Source organism: Brachionichthys hirsutus, chromosome 1, assembly GCF_040956055.1.
Source record: "Brachionichthys hirsutus isolate HB-005 chromosome 1, CSIRO-AGI_Bhir_v1, whole genome shotgun sequence".
Taxonomy (NCBI): Eukaryota; Metazoa; Chordata; class Actinopteri; order Lophiiformes; family Brachionichthyidae; genus Brachionichthys; species Brachionichthys hirsutus.
In genome coordinates this window covers 1441346-1464202 of record NC_090897.1, presented here as the reverse complement: position 1 = coordinate 1464202, position 22857 = coordinate 1441346, and the positions used below count along the sequence as shown (strand labels likewise).

General features: G+C 44.5%; 3 protein-coding genes across 3 annotated transcripts; 2 read left to right on the top strand and 1 right to left on the bottom strand.

The window, feature by feature from the left end:
* The first annotated feature begins 1343 nt into the window (after positions 1 to 1343).
* Positions 1344 to 6027, top strand: cdhr5a (cadherin-related family member 5a). Its single transcript, XM_068740805.1, has 14 exons — positions 1344 to 1434; positions 1877 to 2049; positions 2259 to 2318; positions 2411 to 2500; positions 2804 to 2895; positions 3204 to 3318; positions 3393 to 3578; positions 3662 to 3752; positions 4009 to 4106; positions 4196 to 4402; positions 4548 to 4661; positions 4756 to 4822; positions 4992 to 5152; positions 5476 to 6027. The coding sequence occupies exons 1-14, from the start codon at positions 1344 to 1346 to the stop codon at positions 6025 to 6027; spliced, it is 2097 nt and encodes a 698-aa protein (XP_068596906.1).
* Positions 6028 to 6901: 874 nt separating this feature from the next.
* On the bottom strand, positions 6902 to 11414 carry ctsd (cathepsin D). The gene is made up of 9 exons (XM_068739422.1): positions 11267 to 11414; positions 10511 to 10667; positions 10104 to 10227; positions 9901 to 10019; positions 9620 to 9819; positions 8530 to 8652; positions 8301 to 8445; positions 7532 to 7630; positions 6902 to 7433 (listed from the first exon to the last, which is right to left on the bottom strand). The coding sequence occupies exons 1-9, from the start codon at positions 11326 to 11328 to the stop codon at positions 7272 to 7274; spliced, it is 1191 nt and encodes a 396-aa protein (XP_068595523.1). The 5' UTR covers positions 11329 to 11414; the 3' UTR covers positions 6902 to 7271.
* A 609-nt stretch (positions 11415 to 12023) lies between these two features.
* Positions 12024 to 16549, top strand: LOC137895310 (zinc finger protein 420-like). Its single transcript, XM_068740794.1, has 2 exons — positions 12024 to 12298; positions 14129 to 16549. The coding sequence occupies exons 1-2, from the start codon at positions 12127 to 12129 to the stop codon at positions 16312 to 16314; spliced, it is 2358 nt and encodes a 785-aa protein (XP_068596895.1). The 5' UTR covers positions 12024 to 12126; the 3' UTR covers positions 16315 to 16549.
* Positions 16550 to 22857: the final 6308 nt, after the last annotated feature.

The window sequence follows — 22857 nt, the reverse complement described above, 5'->3', positions numbered from 1 at the left end:
TCGCTGAAGCACGGTTCTTCCAATAGAAACGAATGGCCTGCCACGTCTGCAAAGAGAGAAGAGGTGAAGCTCAATAAAAGCAGAGACAAAGCAGCACATGGGCTTCTACTAATATGGCTTTAAAATGGAAACCATCACGTATTAATGTCTCCGGAACGTCTACTCATCCTCACGCACGATGGGAAGCTGCAGAGGTTTCCCGAGTTCACCGATGATTTGTTTAGCAGCATTCTCTCACCCCCCCCCCCAGCCAGCCGCGGGACACCACGATTGATCCGAGCGTAAATGATTCACAAGCTTTTATAAACTGAAGTCTTCACCGCAGCCTTGGAGCGAGAAGCAGATTCCCTTCTAAGGAGACTGGACAAGCATGAAAGCACGGAAACGAGCCGATCTTAAGAACTTGTCTCAGTTCGCATTCAGAGTTAGAAGTTCAAACTTTAAATTTTTAAACAAGAATTAAACTTTAATAGCAGATTTCTAATGTAGAAGTTCCGTCTCTGGAACACTGAAAACCGCATTAGGATAAAAAAAAAGATGACGTTGCAAATAAAGGCCGTAATGGCTCCCCCTGGTGGTCGGATGGTGGAACAACACCGCGTCTGTGTGACACAAGCGTCATGATGACACCAGCTTGTTGTTCCAGCCCACTCGGGACGGGGTCGTGGGACAGACTGGTGTGTTTGTGTGTCCATTAACTGTCCCAGTTTGTGTCTGCAGAACTTTTCATTCATTATTGCTGCCAGGCGACTCAGACGGGATGGAGGGAAATGTTTCTGCCTGCTTGCGTTGTTGTTGTTGTTGATTGTTGTTACCGGACAAAAGTCACAAACAAACATATGCAGAAAGAGCTGGTCAAAGCAGTAGAGAATTAAAACACATTGACGACTTAAAAAAAACCCAAAAGAAATCTGCAGGAGAATCATGCAACGCTGTTTTGTAAATAATGTGCTGCATCTTTATTTAAAACGTCACGCAGGACATTCCGAATGCATAAACATGTGTTTATCTTGTGTACAGCGTGTGTGTTTGTGTGACATTCTGACACGTCTCCAACATTTCTCTGCTGGACCCCTCCCAGAATGCATCTGCAGCACCAGCACAGAATGACCCATCCACCGAAAACAGATGCAAGTATTCTAGTAGGAGGCTGCAAGACCTCCGCTGGCAGGCCCTCCGTGCAATGTGTGCCCGTAAGATGAAGTCACAAACACTGCAACTGTAGTCGACTCCCACTCCCCGGGCAGCACAGACAGGCCATTATGTGGACCGGTACCAGCTGGTACCACAGGCTCCTCATCCTCAGCCGGGACTTCATCTGCTGGTGCCTCTGAAATAAGGGAATGGAAGCGAAATCGAAGAGCAAACTTGCGGACGTTCTCCTCGGATGCTTCGTCGCCACCTGCTTTGGATCGTTCTGTCGGGCCGAGAGACGTGAGTAGAGCTCGGGTTCCCACAGAGGGCTTCGTCTGTCTGATGGCGCCGCGGCTGCAGGCAGACCGCTGTGACTACGAGTCACGCTCAAAAAATAGTGACATTTATTTTGTCTAATTGAAAGAAAGAGAAATAATATTAATCAGTGTTAATTATTGAGATTTGCAGGTGGTAAAATGATTCCCTTTAGCTTTATGTTCTAGTTTAAGCTAAGCTAACAAGCTGCTTGTTGTGTTGGCATAGAAACCTTAAACCGTGTCTAGTTTTATAATTCCCGCTTTTATTTTTGTACACATAAATCCATTATATGAAGCCAAAGCTCACGACTTTAATGTCAGGAATTTATACCTTGGCGCTTTTGATTGGACAAAATGGAAAAATGAAGTCTGAGCGGCAGCCTGTTCTCGAATCTGATTGGTCCACTGCCTCTCACCGCTCCAAGTTTGTACGGTTCCTCCGGGCCCCCTGCTGGTCCCAGAAAACAACACGGCCGACGTCCAGCTGGTGAAGATCATCTACGGCAGCGATGTCTCCCTGAGGATCACGGTGAACCCAGAAGGTCTGTTCTACCTGAAGGGAAACGCCCTGATGGTGAAGAAGGGGCTGGACTACGAGGTGAATGAAGAGACAGACTCCATTTCAGATTTTCAGCTTTTTAAATTTGTTTTTCTTTTGTTGTTAGATGGATTTTTGGCCCAAATCAGGGTCTGGATCCAGGACTTCTTAATTAGGATAGGAGCAATTAGGCAACATTTGCACGTATTGTTATGGGTGGTATCAGCCATGCTTGAGATAATGACGTAAGATCTGTGTGTTTTCCTAAGTCCCTGTCCAGTGCAGCTCTGGTGGTCTGGGTTCAGTGCAGCAGAACCGGCTTCAGATCCGTGAGTCACACAGCAGAACACAACATCCGACATCGGTCGCCAGGTTCGGCGTTTCCTCCTACATCGCGATCCACTCTCATCTTTCACTGCAGGTCAACGAGTCCGTTGAGGTTCTGGTTGAGAACGTGAACGATAACCCACCAAACTTTGCTCAGAACCACTTTGTGCTGGAAGTGAACGAGGTGAGTGGACTCCCAGTGGTGGGGAGGACAATTTAGTGCTTTTCAGAAGGAGCTCTAAATTTATTTTATAATTCTACTCATGTTATTATAAATTATTAAGACAAAATGTTACAATTCTTTTTTTAAAACATTACATATTGGTATAGATTAAAGGAACAGTTCCCCAAAAAAGTTATGTATAAATTATACCTAATCCTAATAAGCAAAAGAACAAACAAAAAATAACTATTGAAAGGTAATTTAGAGTTACTGTAATTACTGCATTTTGCTTTTAGATCAATAACAGTTCTTCTTCTCCTGCAGCTCACTCCGGTCAACTTGACCGTCGGACTGATAGAAGCCACCGACATCGACTCGGAGCCGCTGTACTACCGCTTAGAGGCCGCAACAGTAAGAGCATCTCCAATGGAATCAGGAATCTCTCTAATCTGGATTGTGATCTGGATCCAACCGTATACAGTAGTGTAACATCATAAGTTTTACGTTCCTGGGTAATTTTATTTTTACTGGCCTACCAAAGAAAAGCGATCCACAATCTGCTTCCGTTCTACGATCAAAATAAAATGTAATTATTTATTGATTTATTCATCTATTTTTTAAAACTGCAGCTTTGAAATACTTTTTATAACGATGGTGTCCACATCTAGTTCTCATTATAAATACTATATTATTGAATATATTTAATATCTATTCTCCCCCTGTCGGTTAAACAGGATAAATATTTCCGCCTAGAGAACATCAACAGTCCAAAGATCCTCGTGAAAAGCATCCTCGACTACGACGTCGTTCAGAAGATCCCTCTGGTTTTACACGTGAAGGTAACGACGTCTTTCAGGGCAGCTGCTTTTGCTACCTTTGACCTTTGACCTCTGACATACATCGCATGTCCCAGGACACCTTTAACGGCTCGGCCTCCAACGAGCCCTTCTTCACCTCTGTGGCCTCCATCACGGTTCTCGTGAAGGACGTCGACAACCGGCCCCCGTGGTTTCAGCCGTGTTTGAGGACCGGTTCAGGAATTGCCAAACTGTGTGTGAGCACCGGCTACCGAGGCAAAGTCAACCTCACTGAGAAGGAGGTGAGCCCGAATTCTACCCGAGACTTTGAATGTTAGCGTAGCCTGCTAGCTGCAGAATCAGTTCTTGATGGTTTGATCGGCAGGAGGGCCCGTTACCGCTGGAGCCCGGTCCCGTCTTTGCCAGGGACGGAGACAAGAACAGGAGCGAGCAGATCAGCTACCGGATACTCCGAGGTCTGCTTTAAAAATGTCATTTTCAAGTCCAGAAAAACTCATAAACCTTAATCCAAGCAGCTGATGAGCTGCTAGAATTCCATTAAAAAATCCGGGGTGAAAATAGAATCTAAATGATTTCAGTTTCTTACCTAAACTGGAGACTTAATGCAGCTAAAGCCATTTGAGATGCATTCACCTATTTATCCTCGATGGGTCCAGGTTCAATATAAAAGGGCTTAAATTAAAGTCTCATGGTGTTTTTGTTCATCATCAGGAAATGAGGGAAACATTTTCCAGATTGACGAGGACACAGGGAACATCACCATGACGAAAGCTGCCGACATCATCGGCCCGGTAACGCTGACTGTCCTGGTAAACGCGCCGCGCCGAACTGTGGTTCCTACAGAGTAGGAGAACACGAATGTGCACGTGACTTTGGTCTGACCCATCTTGGCCATCAGGCGTCACAGGTGACCAACAGGGACCAGTTCGCCGTCACGCAGGTGGTCTTTGAGGTGATGAAGAAGAGCAGGAACCCTCCTCGTTTTGAGAAGGAGCGGTACGACGGCTTTATCTACAGCAACTCCGTCCCTGAGAGCATGATCCTCCGCGACCGAAGCACCAACCGGCCCTTCAGGGTCCGAGCTCGGGACGAGGACTTTGCCTCCGTGAGTTTTAGCGTTAACATTATTGTTCACTTTTATTCCGATGTGTGAGATCTGTTGCTTCAAATGCGAACAAATCCTGACCGCCCCCCTAGTGGTCACATATCAGACCTGGTTTTAAAGTAGACAGATAATTTGACTGCATCAGGGCGTGAATCCAGACGTGAAATACGAGGTCCAGTACAGCAGCTACGTCAACGTGACCTCTGATGGGTTTGTGATTCTGAAGCGGATCGTGAAGACCGAGTCCTTCGCCCTTCAGGTGACCGATGTGCCAGCTTTTAAAATAAAAAATATAAATGAAGCGTTAAAAATACATTTCCTGACACATTTGCCCTTTTTTTTTTTTTTTAAAGCTCAGAGCAGTGGATTCGACAACAGGGGAGTTTGGAACAGCCGCTCTGTCCGTTCAGGTTGTACCAGGTGAGACCGTAAATTCTCTGTGACATCGATTGATTAGCATCAGGGGTTAAAGTGGGTGGAGCTTTAGCACCTGAATTGGAAAGGTAATAAAACTCATTTACACCTTGAATGTGAGCTGCTAATGATTTAGCGACTACAGGTGTAATCTTGAGTGTCTTCTCGCCTGCAGCCGTGGCCATCCCGTCTCCGTCCAACGTCGGCTACCGGCCCGGCGACATGGCGCTCCTCGGGCTGGTGATGGCCGCTCTGCTGGTCCTCTGCCTCATTGTGATTGGCGTTTTGATTTCTCGCTTGTGGAAAGGAAATGCCAGCGCAGACAAAATATGCGAGGTCAGTTTCAGGTCATCCACCTCGTGTTGCGTAACGGAGTGTTTATGTGGTCATGATGCATGCATCTCCGACTGCTTCTAGAGGCTATAACAAGTTGCCGTTAATCTGCATTCCACCAGTACAGAAGTTAATAACCAATTTCAGGGCAACTCGTTCTTATTTAACTGGAGTAAACTACTTATAAATAAAAATAAAGAGTACACTTGAACGGAAAAGTAAAAATTAAGTATCCACTTGGAGTTCTAGCTTTGAATTCCTGATTAATTAAAGTGACAGTAGCTCAGAATGCAAAGTGTTTTAATGAGGGCCTCTCCTGCCTCTAGTGCCTGGGCCCCTGCTTCGGGTCCCTCCGGCCCCGGACCGGCCACAGAGACTCCCTGCAGTACACCAACGATGGCTTCCAGAACGAAGCCGACCCGAGCCGCGGGAGTGCCAGGCGGTGGAACAACATCCTCCCCAGACGGAGCACCTACCCCCAGACACGAGGCCGGGTCCTCCCCCTGGACAGACGGAGCCGCCAGTGCGCTTCGTGCGGCGTTTACACCAACCACGTCCCCAAGGGGAGCCCCTCGGTGACGACGTCCAGAGAAGACGATGAAGAGTACCGAAAGAAGAGGGAGCAGAGGAGGAAGGAGGGCCAGAAGACCGTGTGGTTCAAGGAGAGCAAGGACTCCTCCGACATCGAGGTGGAGATTATCCCGGACACTGTGGGCCGGGTGGAGGAGGAGACTCGGGAGGAGCTGGAGATGGAAGGGGTCGTCAGAGACCCGGCAGCTCCCCTGAGACAGGCCGACGGGGGGCAGGAGAACCAGAGCACGGAGCCCAGTGAGGAGCAGGACCATGAAAACACCAGCTCAGAGAAAAAGGAGGGCTGACGGCAGGGGCTCAGGAGACCGAATCCTTTGGTTTTTTTGGAGACATTCTCAGCAGCATCTCTGGAAACCTGGCGAACCTCAAGGCCAGGTTCAAGGACCCAAAAACATTTCTTCTCCTTGGCGAGCATCTTGGGACGACGAGTCTGAGACTCTGAGGGCGGAACTCCCTGCAACGTTTTCAGACTTCAAGTGAACTTGAGATTTTTCACTAACTGTTTCGCGAAGTGACGACTGCTTGCTCTTCTGTTGGTTCACGTTTTCCAGACAAACGTAATCGCTACGAAATTAACCGCAGCAGAATTGTTGCGACTAAGTGTGACGATACTAAACGGTTAAACAGCCAAACATTTTAAATCAGCCTTTAGTATTCTGCTACAGATGGTGTGATCCATGTCTCCAGAGGCCTCAACATCCCAAATCCTCTGAGGCGATCTAGTTACCTCACATTAGCCTCAAAGCTAAAGCTAATGGTGCATCAGCTGGGGTATGCGCTAACGCCTTTAGCTAATACAAGCGTGTGAATTACATTGAACTCGGGATCTCTGCTGCCGAGGCAGAGTGAGTCGTCTTCCTCAGTCATTCCGGGATGGAAACTGCAACATCCACTGGGTCGTCACAGGCTCGAGGCGATAACGGCTGAATTATTCCTTTAACGAGTTTTGTTTCAAGCCGAAAAAAGAAATCTGGACACACCAATATTTACAGCTCTGCTTTATCAGTTTTGATCCTTGTCATTTTAACCGTTCACAGTTCAAATGTTGCGTTAACTCAGTGAGGTCCGACCAAGACACAAGATAACCTTCAGATTAGCTTCAAACCGGGTCAGAACCACTGCTTTTCAGCCCTACAAAGCTACACAACAGGAAACACAAGATTCCTTTTAAAACCATTTATTTAAGCCAATCACAGTCAGATACATCTCCAAGTCAGAAGAAAGACTTTCTCCTCTTTAAAATGTATCCCTGATGATTAAACATTGAATTACAATTTTTTTTTAAACGGGTCCATGTGCAACGGCCCGATCGCTAATCACGGAAATCCGGCACGCGACCGCTCAATCCGTTTCACACATCAGACAAAATTATTATTATTCAGAGCAGTTAAGTCAGGCTTGTTAAGAAATATTGCTAAAATGGGTTTGATTGTAAAGCAGAACAGAAACGGTGTGCAGCCCAAACTGATCGCTCAAACCTCGGAGTTTTAGTTTCCCCCACTTGAACACGAGGCTCTGCTGCAGGATGCGTTCACTTAGCCTTGGCAAAGCCCACCCTGTTGTTCTCTCGATCGAAGACGGTGTAGTACTGGCCGATGAAAACGTCTCCCAGAATCCACAGGGGCCCGGCGGGGGCGGGGATGTCCAGACCCATGAAGCCGCTCAGGCATATGTTCCGTCCGGCCTGAGTCACCTGTCGGATAAAAAAAAAACGATCAGAAGACGTTTGGTCCCCGATGACGCAAACGGTCAGGAGCTCTCTGCCGCCCCCTGCTGGATGGCACGTCTCACCTTGAGGGTGTACTGCTCCCCGGTCAGGCTGTAGACCTTCTCCCCCACTTTGAAGCTGATAACAGGCAACGATGGGACGGAGCCACAATCCACCCAGTACTGAAACACATCATTCAGCTTTTTAATCCAGATTTGTTTTTCCAGCACGTCTCAAAAGGTTATTGAGAGAATTCCAGGAATAATTTTATGGAGAGATTTGATTTGGAACATTTTCCATCTTCTGACACCCGGTCCAGACAGATGGCCGCCCACTACGAGTCTGAGGTTCTGCTCAAGGTTTCTGCCTGTTAAAGGGAAGCCCCCTCCACCCGCGTGCTTCCCCTTATTATGGGACACGTTGGCTTCCATCTTTCCCTGCTCCACCTGTAAAGTGCCTTGAGATAACTTTCTGTTCCGATCTGGCACTACAGAAATAAAAATGAATTGAATTATACAACTTTAAATAACAAGCTTTAGGTGTCAATGAAAAAGGGCTCGTTTACTTGGACGTGTGATCTACTGTCCAGTCGGGAATCAGACCGACCAAGATAAAAACATTTAATGCTTGTACTTTTAGAATTTTAAATTGAATTGCTGTTCTTTCAAACCGTACTACTACTTTTTGAATGCATGTGTGTGTTTTCTATGTAAACAATTGAATTTATTTGAATAAACAGTTAACAGAGTTGTTGTTTTATGGGGGGGGGGGGGGGGGTCATAGAGTGGCCAGATGTCTCAGATGCTTATAAATCAGTCTGGGTTCCGGAGGGGTGTCGGTTCAGTTCCTCACCTCTCCGCCCACGAGGGGCTTGGCTCCGATCGCCTTCTGCAGGGACCTGACCTCCGCAACGGGGCCGGTGATCAGAGACGTGCCGGTGTCCACGATGGCCTCGCAGCCGTCCCGACACAGAGTCAGCTGGCCCCCCACCGTCAGCCTGTCACGCCCGCAGAGACGCACACGGTTCAGAACTCAAAGTAGGAGCACGTCGTCTCTGAACGCGATCTCGTCCTGCGCTCACCCGGCCATGTGGATCTGCCAGTAGGCCTGGCGGGTAACGTTGGCGTAGGTGAAGTCGCCGCTGTAGTATTTGGGGTCGGTTCCACCCAGTAGAAGCTCACCGCCGGGCTCGGTGTCTGGGTTCCTGTGAGTTTTAAAAGCAGCCGCTCAGACAGTCGTCCTTGGAACCATCCAAGCAGAATCACGTCGACCAATCGAGTCTGATCTGTGGTTCGATTCCATCCAGCCAAATATTCGTCAAACATTTTGCTTTCTGTGTTTCTCAATTTTAATCCGTGGATGAAGTACAAACAGGCCAGCATGCAGAAGTTGAGGGTGGCATACAATGACTGCATGCGGATACTTCTCAGGAAGCCAAGGTGGTCCAGCGCCAGTGAGATGTTCTGTGTTGTCGGGGTTAACGCCCTTAATGCTCAGCTGAGGCACCTGTCATACAGGTTTATATGTCGGCTGCATGACTCAGGGAATGACATCATCAGAACAATGACTCAGCCAAGCCTAAGTGCTGTAAAGTCTAACTCAGGTATTTGGTGTCATTGGTACCTGATGTTATTATAGGATTACTGTGTTTACTATGCAAACGTTGTAAATGTTATGTGTGCTTTTTAATTGGACCATTGTGTCTGCAATAAAGATTTGATTGAAAGCAAATAAACAAAACAAAGGGTGTTGGGGGGGGGGGGGGGGTAGGCTTCTGGATCGACTGCATTTCTCAGGTGGAGCGTTGGTTCTGTTCCAGCGTCACATGAGGTCGGAGTGGGCGGATACGGCCGTAAAATAATATCACGATACTTCAGAGAAGTTTGGCGACGATTTATTTTTGATACGACAAAAACCTTTTAACTTTATCGACATAAAACTAGGTGGATCAGTTCCAGTTTGTTTCTCTTCCCGAGTCCACCTTAAGGAAACAATTAAGCTGTAAAATGTACCCGGGGGGGGGGGGGGGGGGTTCCTGAAGCATTCCAGCCAGATATTTGTGTTTTCTGCTTCTGCCACAGCTTAAAGATGCGTAAAAGAAGCTCGCCCACTACTTCACATTCACCACCTTTTCTCGCTGAAAATGGCCGCGTCCTTTTTCGATTCCTCACCTGTTCAGGTAGAAGGAGAAGACGTTCTCCCCCACCTTCTTCTGGCTCATGATGTTGTCAAAGACCGGAAGCACCCCATCCACAGAGATGCGTGGGAAGGCCATGCCGAGGATCCCGTCAAACTTGGCCATGACGAAGGTGATGCCGGGCTGATGAGTGGCCTCGCCGAAAAGCTGGTTTTCCACCGCGAGGTCTCCGATCTAGAAAAACCAGGAATCGACAGATGAGAAGTTCCCAGAAGCAACAGCGTGCTGCGATGCTCGAGCTTGAGATGAGCCTACCGCGCACGTGTCCTGACTGAGGAAGCCCGACAAGCTGCCGCTTCCGTACTGGATGGCGAAGGCGGTGCCGTTCTTCACGAATGTACTGGACTTGGCAGAATTATATTTGTGGTGAACCCCTGTGGAGGAGGAGGGACGGAATCAAAGCGCCACCATTTTAACCGAACAGTGCGTCGCGCAGCAGCGGCCGCGCAGAGACTCACAGCAGGCGATGTCGGTCAATTCGCATGAGACAGAGGGCACCCAGAGGTTGGAGGAGCCCGTGTCAAACACCACAGTGAAGGGCTGAGGAGGTGTACCCAGGCTGATCTCTCCGTAATACTGGGCCTAAATGTAAACAAACAAATAAACACGTCACAAACAAAAGCAGCAGCCTTAAAGCAGATTTACTGGTTCTTCCAGAAATCTCAGGCCGGATTCTCAGAACGTGGATTTTGCAGGAGCGGCTCCCAAAAGACTTGAGATGAAAAAACCCACACAGGATAGTTTAAAAGGATCTATTCAAGCGGGCAGACGTGGTCAGAACACAACAGAACCTTTGTTGTGGCTTTCAGCTTTCCAATCACGCATCAACGCGCCACAGCTCAGTGGGCCGAGGAGCGATGCTTACATCAAAGTAGTTCTTCAGGGGTTCTGGAGTGGGTTCCCCGCTGGAGGGGAAGCCGTAGTTGTACTTATCGGAGCGCCCGTCAAGCAGAAGCTGGTTTATAGTCCGTCCCGAGTCCGTCACCTCACGCCTGATGGAACGAAACTTCTTCAGAGGGATTCTGAATGGGGAAGCAATTTGAGAAAAGGTGATTTTAGTCAATCCCAGATCGGTGAATCATCAACCGCACGTCACAAGCTTATTGCAGTGGCACCAACACAAGATCAACGGCGGCCCAACACATTAGATCTGACCCTATCGTTTCATCCTCTCTACATAATTAACCACGCAGAGTAAATAATTGCGTTAGTCACTGTGTCCATCTCAATTAATTATAATTATAAGCAAGATGGCAAGAGTAGGAAAAAGCCCAACTGAAACTATTCAGTCCACTATGGTGACGCAGCTCTGATAGTTCCTGCTGACAAAAATCTTATTTTAATTATCACACATTTGACACTAGAACTCGTGATTGTCCGGAACCAGCAGGTTCTGCTTAAAAGGTGAACGCTAAGACGATGAGTCACACTACAGATAGAGCTAGCTAAAGTTAGCTCCATGAAGGCTATTACGCTGCTGATAAATAATAGCAATTGTTAGGCTTTAGACGTTCAAACCTCACATTTTTATGTAGTCGTTACGTATTTGGTAACAGATTTTACACAATATTAAGCTTCACGCTAGCCTTTAGCACGACCCTCTCATTGAAATGCTCCTTACCGAATAAGTGCGTCGTTCGTTACGGCTAGAGCCGCCAAAAGAAACGCGAACAAAAGCTTCATTTTAAGCCAGATAACAATAAAATCACAAAAACAATGACGGCGCAAATCCTTAAAACTGTGACTTGAATCAGGTGACCGGACGAGCAATCACGTGAGACTGAATCCGCTCAGTGCCTACGTCACTTCCTTCTCTTATTAAACGGCCGCGGTGTTAAATTAGCAACCCCACTATGGCGAAGGTGTAAACAGTTCTCCTCGGTCTCTGATTAGCTAGTACGCGTTATCTTGAGTGATTGGATTGGCTACATTTAGATGGGCGGGCCATGTCGTTGCCATAGTAGGATTCAATACATGCGCTCAGACAGGCTCTGTGAGGCCCTGAATGGATGAAGTCCAGGATGTTTCCACATGTGCAGGCCTTTCCTTTCATGTAAATATTAATCGACATTTTGCATTCTAAAATTGAATGTTAAATGTCTAAATTGTAAAAGCAAATACTGATACAGAATAAATAGATTTTTTATTTATGGAACAGGTGTCTCCTTTAAATTTGACTTAAATTTCAGGAAATTGAGTTTCTCGAGTTTTTCAGCCCCTGCTGGAATAAATGGAAGTTGATTATTCCTTTCTATTGATTTGAAGCACTCGAATTTTGATTCCCTCCATCAGGAGTCGTAGTTTTACCTTCAGCGACAGCGGAACAAAAAAGCTTAGATGATTTCCGAGTCGGGGGTTATTGTGGGGGACAACAACCGGAAGTCAACAAATGCTGTTTGTGGCGTTAGCTCTCTGCGCACGTAAAATCGGTGAAAATCGGTATTTTATTTGTTTCTCAAGTATTTCGTTCAGTTAACAAAAATGTCTTCATTTGAGTTCTTGGGAAATGTAGTTAAAACGCGAGTAACAGCTCCGGAGGAGGATATCTTTGGAAAGGTTGAAAAAACTGCCATCAAGGACGAAGAAGAGTTCTATCCTCAACAAGGACTGCTGGATCGCAGCCTGAGACCCGAATTGAAGTTACACAGGATAGGTAAACAAAAAGTCATTAAATATTAATAAAACGGAAGATTTGACGGTCAATTTATACATATTTTATCAAATGGTAACTATATATATATATATTTAAGGACTTTCAACTGAAACAAGACAGCTCCTTTTAGACAGGATGTTTGACTGTACTTAATACATGCTACTGTCTGACTGAATCAGTCACTCTAACATTCTATCTAATACAAAGGTAAAGAGTGTTATGTACATTAGCTAGTAAATTGATAAGGAAAGATAACGTTTAAGTTTAGAAGGGGTAGGGTTAAATAAGTACAAACTTCTTCCTACTCCTTTTCGCTCACGTAAATTGTATAGTTAGTGCACTAAGGTTATTATTTATTGTTTGAGTTATTGTTAATTAATATTACATGTGCTGTGTGTGCGTGTGAATATGTGTGAAGTTGCTTAACAGACTGTTCGATATATTTGTGTATTTCTCAGAACATCCTGTTTATAATCCTAATAATGCTCAACCCCCTAGTGGTTTTTCTTCTGCCATGTGACTAACTGCTGAGTTAGTGACAATCGGAAATCTGTTATATGCTGACTAGACTGAAGAAGGGAACGCTTCGTATTGTTTCGAAGAGCTATCTGCCCAAGGTTGGAGTCTTCATGTCTGGGTGATTTGCGCACGTACACATTCTTATCTGCAGCCTGAGCAGAGATGAAGCCTTTGAATCTGCATTCCTCAAAGAGACAAAGGACTCCATCATGACCATAGATTATTTTTGATTGTGTATGCAACCTGTAGTTATCAAAACATTCTTCACTGGTGCTTATCATTAACTCACCAATCAGTAGCAGAAGTTAGGTCAGGGTTCCTTTGATGCCATTTATCCTTCTTAATCTTACTCAAGATATTCATGAAGTATGACACCGCCCCCAGGGTGCGGTGCAGACATGTTCACCATTTATAAACTGTGTGCAGGCTGCGAGAGGGAGAGAGTTTTGTTGGGTCTAAAATGAATAAACCCAGAGAGGCCTTGGACCGAAGAGACGAAACGAGGCAGAACTGTAATTATTAGATTTATTAAAGACAGCTGTCGGCCGGGAGGGATGGAGAGACGGAGTAGTTAGCTGCGTTCGGCTCACCAACGCACACACATGGATATCAAGAAGAACAGAGTGGCTCTGTTCTCTGCTACTGATTGGTGTATTATTGATAAGCACCTGGCGAAGAATGATTTGACAAACATAGGCTATTGAAGATCAGGAATACACAATGGAGTGCTTTGTCTCCACTCAGGCTGCAGATAAGGACTTCAGCCTTGGGCAGATAGCTTGGAACAGCACGAGGTGTTCCCTTCTCCCACCTCAGCAGTTAGTCGCCCGGGAGAAGAGAAATTGACACAGGGGGGGGTTTGAGCATTAAAAGAGGATTATACACAGATGTTCTGAGAAATACACAATATATTGAACGATCTGTTTAAGCTACTTCACATTTTTCTAGAGCCGTGCGTGAGCTAACTACTCGCGCCTCTCGGCCTCTCCCAGCTGCAGCTGTCTAAAATAAACTACAAACTACAGCTTCTGCCTCGTTCGTCTCTTGTGTGCAAGGCCTCTTGGGTTTATCCATTTTAGACCCAACAATATGTCTTTATATGTGTGTACAGTATATATATATGTATTTGTGTATAATTTTATGTATATGTGTGCACATGTATTTGGCGTTGTTTTATCATTTTATTCTTTGTTGTTTACGTGGTCAAAATAAATAAATAAATAAATAAAATAAAAATAAATTATCACCATTACCATCTGCGTCTGTGTCATCACAATAGCGTCACACTCCTCTTCTTCCCTGTCCCTCCAGATTGCCCACAGCTTCATGTCTGTAAGGAGGAGGAGGAGGAGGAGGAGGAGGAGGAGGAGGAGGAGGAGGAGGAGGAGGAGATCCCTGCTGACCAGCAGCTCTGGAACCAGGAGGTGAACTCCAGTATGAAGCAAGAGGACCCAGAGCTTCCTCACCTGAAAGAGGAGCCGGAGGAACTCCTCACCAGTCAGGAGGGAGAGCAGCTTGTACTGAAGGAGGAGATTAATGTCATCATGTTTGATCCTACTCATGAGGAAAATGACCAGAGTGAAGATCAGACTCTGGACGTGAAAGATGAAGATAATGCAGCAGAGACAGAGTCTGTCGTCAACATGCCGATTATAATCTCTGTGGTTGGAGCAGCAAACATTGATCTGCTGATCTCTAACAGCTCTCATGTATCTGTCAGCCATGATGAGGGAGGTGGAACGAGCAGAAGAGATGTTGAGATTGAGCCCCAGTTTCAATCCCAGGGAAGAAATAACACAAGTAAGAAGCCATATGTTTGTACATTATGTAACAAAGGTTACACAACACGCAAGATCTGGAAACTCCACATGAGAATCCACCCAGAAGAAAAGCATTATGATTGTCAAACATGTGGAAAACATTTCAGACAAAATTATCATTTGAAAAGGCACATGAGAATCCACACTGGTGAGAAGCCCTATGAATGTAAAACATGTGGGAAACAATTCAGAGAGAAAAAGACCTTTATTAATCACATGAGAATCCACACTGGTGAGAAGCCCTTTGACTGTAAAACATGTGGGAAAAAATTCAGACAGAAAAGTCACTTTATTAATCACATGAGAATCCACACTGGTGAGAAGCCCTTTGACTGTAAAACATGTGGGAAACAATTCAGAGTGAAAAGTCACTTTATTGATCACATGAGAATCCACACTGGTGAGAAGCCCTTTGACTGTAAAACATGTGGGAAACAATTCAGAGTGAAAAGTCACTTTATTGATCACATGAGAATCCACACTGGTGAGAAGCCCTTTGGCTGTAAAACATGTGGGAAACAATTCATACGAAAATCTACTTTGAAAAGACACATGAGAATCCACACTGGTGAGAAGCCCTATGAATGTAAAACATGTGGGAAACAATTCAGAGAGAAAAAGACCTTTATTAATCACATGAGAATCCACACTGGTGAGAAGCCCTTTGACTGTAAAACATGTGGGAAAAAATTCAGACAGAAAAGTCACTTTATTAATCACATGAGAATCCACACTGGTGAGAAGCCCTTTGACTGTAAAACATGTGGGGAACAATTCATACAAAAATCTAATTTGAAAAGACACATGACAATCCACACTGGTGAGAAACCCTATGAATGTAAAACATGTGGGAAACAATTCAGAGTGAACAGTTACTTTATTAGTCACATGAGAATCCACACTGGTGAGAAGCCCTTTGACTGTAAAACATGTGGGAAACAATTCAGAGAGAAAAAGACCTTTATTAATCACGTGAGAATCCACACTGGTGAGAAGCCCTTTGACTGTAAAGCATGTGGGAAACAATTCAGAGTGAAAAGTCAATTTATCGTTCACATGAGAATTCACACTGGTGAGAAGCCCTTTGACTGTAAAACATGTGGGAAACAATTCAGAGTGAAAAGTCACTTTATTAATCACATGAGAATCCACACTGGTGAGAAGCCCTATGAATGTAAAACATGTGGGAAACAATTCAGAGTGAAAAGTCCATTTATCGATCACATGAGAATTCACACTGGTGAGAAGCCCTTTGACTGTAAAACATGTGGGAAAAAATTCAGACAGAAAAATCACTTTATTAATCACATGAGAATCCACACTGGTGAGAAGCCCTTTGACTGTAAAACATGTGGGGAAAAATTCAGACAGAAAAGTCACTTTATTAATCACATGAGAATCCACACTGGTGAGAAGCCCTTTCACTGTAAAACATGTGGGAAACAATTCAGAGTGAAAAGTCAATTTATTAATCACATGAGAATACACACTGGTGAGAAGCCCTTTGACTGTAAAACATGTGGGAAAAAATTCAGACAGAAATCTGATTTGAAAAGACACATGAGAATCCACACCGGTGAGAAGCCCTTTGACTGTATAACATGTGGGAAACAACTCAGAGTGAAAAGTCACTTTATTGATCACATGAGAATCCACAATGATGGTTCAGCCTTATGATTGTCAAACATTTGGTGAACAATTCACACAAAATTCTAATTTGAAAAGACACATGACAATAAAAACGGGAAAAGCCTGACAGTAAGGTGGAGCACATTGAGTTGTTTTCTTTCAGAAGGATTGCTGAGAATTGAACTTTGTCTTCAGGAACCAGTTATGTAGAAATATTTGTTCTTGAATGTTGATTGTGTTGAATATTTTATTCATGACTATCATTCTGTATGAATATATTAAAAATCACTTTGTTTTCTGACTGCAGAGAAATTATTGAAAGTCATCAGCAACCAGAAATGGAAGTTGTTGCAAAGGACGTTCTTTTAAAGGTCCCATATATGAAAAACTCACTTTTCCCATGTTTCTACACTATTATGGTGATTTTGGGTCCTTATCAACCTGAAAACAGCTGAAAGAAAAGAAAAAGAAAGTTAAAGTTAGACAATAGAAATGATAAAACCAGGGTTTGCAGGGTTGGGGCTCCTGGAGACCAGAAGCCATCCCGTGACGCGGGTTCAGTCTCTCCGTGGATCTGATAGTAGTATTGTTACTGCAGTGACGAGAACAGATGCACTTTGTTCAATTTAATCCAGTGCTTCTCAATTATTTTCTGTCACGCCCCCCCCAGGAAAAAAAAACACTCGTGTATCCTTATTAACATACAAAGAAATATGAAAAAGAAAGAAATATAGATAAACTTACAACAAAGAATAACTTTATTACCATTTTTTTTAGTCTGCAACAGAAAATATTTGAAGTGCATCCATTTCAATTTGCCTGACATTTTAATCCTTAAACTCCAATTTATACAATTAAATAATACATTAAATTAAATAACATCAATAAATAACATTAACTAGGGAGCACAAAATATAAAACACTTTAACCTACAAAACCAAAATGAAAAAAGAATTGTGCTTTTAGCAAAATCAGGAAGCCAAGTCTTTCTTCTTCTCCCACCGTAGATTGTTTACAACTCCTCTTTAGTTCTGTTGTCTTTCTATCTGTATGTTCTGCATCTAATTTAAATATTCCCTGCACAGCAGCAGTACTTTCTTCCATCTTGCATATTACTTTAGGTACACCAGTAAATGAAATTGGCTTTGGGAGCATTTGCTGCCTTGTAATGACAAGGATTGAACAGCTAGTGGCTGCCTAATCCGACAAATCTCATGAGCAGCATCCAGGATTCTCCGTCTGCCTGCATCAACAATCAAACCTCTCATAAATCCTGAAGAGGAGCTGTAATAAAATCATAATGATGGACTCACACCTTCTATTTGCAGTAGAGTAGACACTGAAAATAAACTATGTGTTGTTTAAAGTCTGACAGAAGTGACTGAAAAACCAACAACCACAAGTAGATTTGATAAAATGAGAAAAATAGGAAGGCAACAAATCCCAGGTGTGATGCAATATGCACGAAGGATGAATCTGAAATAATAAAATGATTCCTAGCCTGAAAAACAAAACAAACCAGACTGGAGCAGCTGCAGCAGAACCAAGGATGATTAAAATCTGTTATTGTATTGATTCAAACGTATGAAACAAGCTCTAATCCCCTCCAGTGTTTCCGAATGGTCTCATGCAGGGACAGACAGACAGACAGACAGGTTGCTATTTCTCAACAGCAACCACCGACGACAGGACAAACGTGTGAGTTTAATTATTTATCAGGTCTATGATAGCGAGATGAAAGCGGAAGGAACTGGCGCCAGGCTGCGAGTCGAGCTGGATCACCAGTCAGTTTTCATTCTCCCCAGAGGTTCCATGCCCCGTGGCAGGAAAAGGAGGCATATGGGGAAGCAATCTGAATGCAGATGGCGTCATTCTATTATTCTATAACCATTACATTTACTTCCTAATGATGTGTCAAAATATGTATTTAATTGAAGTCGAGCTGAAATTAAAATGGTCTGTTGAACTCTTCCATGGTCCTACTTTTTATTTACAGCTAAACGGTTCCTTTAAAATGTCTTTTTTTTTTTCTTCTCGTCAGGTCATGAAACAGACACAGCATCATCATCATCACAATCATTTGGTTAAGGTCGGGAAAATATTGTGATTCACGTTATAATTCAAAAATCAGTCCATGCCGATGGGATTTAATATTCAGGGTGCGTGCGCAGGAGGAGAAATCCTCGGTACTAACGGACAGTTTGTGGCCCTGCATGCAAACCCTGCTGCTCTCTTCACGGTTTCTATTACACCTCATTACATGGAAGAATAACCGTATAAGAAAATCTATAGATGTAGAGCACAGCTCATAGCAAAGTTGCTTTCAATACTCGGCGTTATCTGCGAGAAGCAGACACGCTCGTCTTTCGACCTCAAGCAAAAGGACGACGTGACAGAGCTGAAACAAAGCGGCGTCTGCCAGCGACAAAGGAGGACGTTCAATGCAGCAGGAGCAGCAGCTATATATATATAAAGAGAGGGGTTTACATACCGATGACAAGGAAAACATTCCCTAATGACAAAGTAAAACAACACAAGGGAACATGGGTCACAAGCAGGAGGAAGGGACTCGCTTAGAGGCAGGAGAACCCGACAGACACTCGTCACAGCAGATCATCAAGGAGTCAATACTGTGGATCGATGCTTGTGTTTGTGTCTGCGGCCTCTCGAGTTGTCCCAGTGCGGCGACCCGACCTGACCCGACCTGACCTGAGGTGACACGCAGGTAGGGTGGACTCATTTCACGGTGAATGAATGGCGGCTGCTCCACGTGGGACGATCCTCGTATACAAAATGTCCCCTTTTTCATTAGATCCACTGAATATCTCTCCTACCTCCATTTGGCTCAACTTCTCTTCTCTCCTCTTTAATAACGCATGCGGCCATAATTTCATCAACGCGTCTGATGCTGAATAACTTACACTTCAGATCAAGACTCATGAATTATTCATGCTGCGCTGAAAGGCACATTTATATCTAAGAAAAAGAAAGAAAAAACTCCTGCGAAGCTCCGGAGCTTGAGCTCACGCAACGCAATCAGCATTGCAGGGAGCCCTGCAGCGCTGTTGTGGCGTCTGGGAGCAGGTGGTGCGGCGCGCCGTGCGTAACGGGGGGGAGACACCGACGGACGATTCGATGCGGGAAGCCATCGATCCGGCTTCAAGAACAAGCAGCAGTTCAAACAGATTCAAACATTCAGTGTGCAGAAATGGGACCTTCCTGGTATTGATCTTTCTTTAGAAGATTAAAGCGGCCGTGTTTAATTGGCTATAATAGATAATCAGTCTTGAATATTTGGTAGTAAAATTTCAGTTTGTCACAATCTCAGGAATTATTTGAGCCAAAAAAATCAGTGGTTTGACTTGTGAAGGTAGAAAAAAAAAGCCATTTAATTCCACCATCCTGGATTGTTGCCACAAAACAATTTGTTTTTGCCAATTACAGCAACTTGCAAAATATTAATTTCATTAAATTTCCGGTAAAAATGTTTCACACACGCTACAACGTGGGCTTCAAAATCAAACCGTGCTCTGGAGTCCTTCCTCTTTCTTTCCTCTAATGTGCTGATGATAATTGTGCTTTGCTTTTTCTCTTCTTCTCACCGACTCCATCAGCCATTAGCAGCGCTAGTCCTACCAACAGCCAGCTAATGCGCCGAGCTCCATTAAAGGAAGCAGGTCCCAGGCTCGGGGATAATTAGCCTGCCACACAGCGTTTCATTAAAGATCCATCCTGATGCCTGTACTTGCTTCGGCCCGGATCCTTTTGACGGGCGCCGATCTCTTTCAATGCACGAGGTAAATATAGACGAGGTGTTGCAGCAGAGCGAGTGACACTCTGCCTTAGCCATGCCTACACTCATTTTAAACTCATTGGATGCGTCATCGTGTGAAAGCAGTCCACCTTTCTTGCTCTTAAATTTCTCTCCATGTCTCCAGGAGTGCTTGAATTGTGGCTTTCGGATATCCTCCCCCAAGAGCCACAACAGAAATCCACAGAAAGCTTCTCGCTGCTGGGATCTGAAGCCGAGGCTCCGTCTATTCAGGCGAACGCTTCCTCTTACTTCCTGTCTGAACAGCCCAGCAGCATCTCAAACATCAGACGCCACCGTATGGCTCGTTTCCTTTCACTAAATATTCCTTAACTACGCATGGAAGAGGGCTCCTTCAAAAATCTGCCTCTTTTCGGGTGTTTTTATGCAGGGCTGAAAAAGTTCATTTGCTCGCTTGTTACTCGCCGCGAATCCAGCCAATGGGAGCCTGCCGGGGTTCAAACCGACAAGCAACCCGACGGACTACATCTTTGTCTGTAACAAACCAATTAAGATAAGATAAGATCCACTTTAGTGAGCTCTCAGTGGGGAAAGTTCACCATCACAGCAGCTCAAAAGACAATATAAAGGGAAATTTAGGGAAACATGGCAGCACGGTGGCGCAGTGGTCAGCGCTGTTACACAGCAAGAAGGTCACAGGCTTGAATCCGACGTGCAGCCTTGCTGTGTGGCGTTTGCATAGTTATCCATTGTCCATTATAGAACCTCCACAATCAATTCCGATCTGTGCTCGGAAGGGGTGGGGCTTAAATCTGAAAGTAGGAGGTGCTTGAGCGGAAGTTCTGTGATTCGTTAGAAAATTATGCAAAGAACAAAAGCTAGGATAAAAGTTTATTTAATTTTTTTTGTGCAGCCGAAATTAAACTTTCTGTTTGTGACTGAAAGAATACATTTTACAAGAAAATGTTAATTTTTTGTTTTTAGTGGTTTAATTTCTACATTTTCCAACACATTGTTAACTATCTGTTGCATTTAACAGTGCATAAAACAGCTCCCTATATCCATAATAGGTTTATGTACTATTTGTATGTCAGCTAAAATATTCACTTACTTTGTGCATCCATCCGACAACATAAGAGAGAGGAATAGCGAGCGTGTGAGGTGTTACTCTGAATAAATCCAAAAGAACCGCCTGCTTAGCTGGATGGTTTATGCAAACAGACACAGCGGATGTTGCTGAGCAAACAGCAAACGTGTTCAGCCTTGAGTTTGTGTTCTTGTCAAAAACACTCGACTGGGGTTTTTCACCGATCCAGTGGAAGAACGGGGAAGGTTCACGAGTCTCTGCTGAAGATGCTCCACCAACCGAGGCGGAAGCGATCCGACGTGAGACGGTAAACCAGAGGAGAGCCGCGAGCCGCCTGGTTGGTTGCCGGTGATCATCACACATTAATGTTGGCATTTCCTGCATACACAAATACCAATCGGTTATTTTTTTTTCCTCAATTGAAGTAAAAGAGAAACTGCTCATCTGACAACGTGTAAGAAATGATTAGTCTTAGTTTATCTGGATCACCCTACAGGCAAACAAGCAAACAAATCACCAACCTTTAAGTTGCTACTTCCTTCCTGTACCGACATACTGATGGTGGATCTGGATCCAGTTGCATGAAACGTCATAAGTCATCCATATCGTGGTGTTTTTAGACTGCTAGGCCTTTTATTAGCTTTCAAGATATTGGAATAATCTTTAAAAAATTGACTCAGTTTCTGCATCGCTTCTCAAATCCACCTAAAAAAAAAAAGTATACATTCTTCCTTAGATCAAGAGCTGCATCTTCTTTGAACAACAACGCTAGCGCTCTCTTTGACAAACAATTAAAGAGGCAATCATGTGTAATTGGTAATTGGAGGTAATAAAGCAGCATTTCATCCTCCGGCAGCCTCCTGGGGTTGGTTGCATCACGGATCTGGTTTTGTGATGTAGATGTTTCCCTTCATTACTGCTAACTGAACACGACAGCCTGGAACCAGAAGCACGATGTGACTTCCATAAATTCATCGGCACCTTCCTGCGACTGCAACTATATGACAGCTGAGTGTCGATAATTAGAGCTAATTGGTCTCCATGCCAACGCCCCAAGAGTCTTGGGTCATGATAATTGACTTCACACGCGCACGCAGCGCACACACCAGGTTACACACACACTCACTCTGCATCAGGAGATTATTATGTAAGCATCACGTAAGTCTTTTTTCAGGCCTGCAGGACCGAATGGGTTTCAGCCGGGAGGTGGGGAATGCATAAATCAAATGTGTTCTGTGGCTTTTATTTTCTACCTGCATCTCCTCAGATAGGAAGGAGGCCTCGTCGCCATGAGAGACGTTTGATGAAGTAAAAAAAAAATAAACTCCTTATGACGATAACACGATGGAAAATGGGTCCGCGTATGAACCGATCTATGGATTCACCAAAACATAGCGTGACAACAAACTGAAAAGTGACTGACAGGCAGAGACAAAGACACACCACGCATACGTTCACAGCTGCAGACAGATAGGTACACGCTTTTACATCCACATCTTGTTTCCATGGCGACCGAATGTACAGGAATCCTTTTTCAGAACAAATTCTTTTCCGCTCCAAACCAGTTGGCTCTTCTGAAAAGAAACCAAACTGGCGTGTCTGGAATCTTTTCAGGTCGAGGAAGAACCAGATGAAGGACGAGACAACGTGACGGCGGCGTTCCGCCAGTCGGATGTGAAATTCCGGATAAATATTCACGGAGGAAAGAGAGGAACCCGCCGCTGGTGAATAA

What these genes read in the sequence shown, in the direction of transcription:
- cdhr5a (XM_068740805.1), top strand. Translation starts at nt 1,344, where the DNA reads ATGGAAGCGAAATCGAAGAGCAAACTTGCGGACGTTCTCCTCGGATGC. An exon ending in GTTCTGTCGGGCCGAGAGAC is followed by an intron (nt 1,435 to 1,876) that starts GTGAGTAGAGCT and finishes CACCGCTCCAAG; the next exon opens with TTTGTACGGTTCCTCCGGGC. An exon ending in CGGTAACGCTGACTGTCCTG is followed by an intron (nt 4,107 to 4,195) that starts GTAAACGCGCCG and finishes CTTGGCCATCAG; the next exon opens with GCGTCACAGGTGACCAACAG.
- ctsd (XM_068739422.1), bottom strand. Translation starts at nt 11,328, where the DNA reads ATGAAGCTTTTGTTCGCGTTTCTTTTGGCGGCTCTAGCCGTAACGAAC. An exon ending in TTCTCCTTCTACCTGAACAG is followed by an intron (nt 8,653 to 9,619) that starts GTGAGGAATCGA and finishes TAAAACTCACAG; the next exon opens with GAACCCAGACACCGAGCCCG. An exon ending in GGGAGCAGTACACCCTCAAG is followed by an intron (nt 7,434 to 7,531) that starts GTGAGACGTGCC and finishes TTTATCCGACAG; the next exon opens with GTGACTCAGGCCGGACGGAA.
- LOC137895310 (XM_068740794.1), top strand. Translation starts at nt 12,127, where the DNA reads ATGTCTTCATTTGAGTTCTTGGGAAATGTAGTTAAAACGCGAGTAACA. An exon ending in ATTGAAGTTACACAGGATAG is followed by an intron (nt 12,299 to 14,128) that starts GTAAACAAAAAG and finishes CTGTCCCTCCAG; the next exon opens with ATTGCCCACAGCTTCATGTC.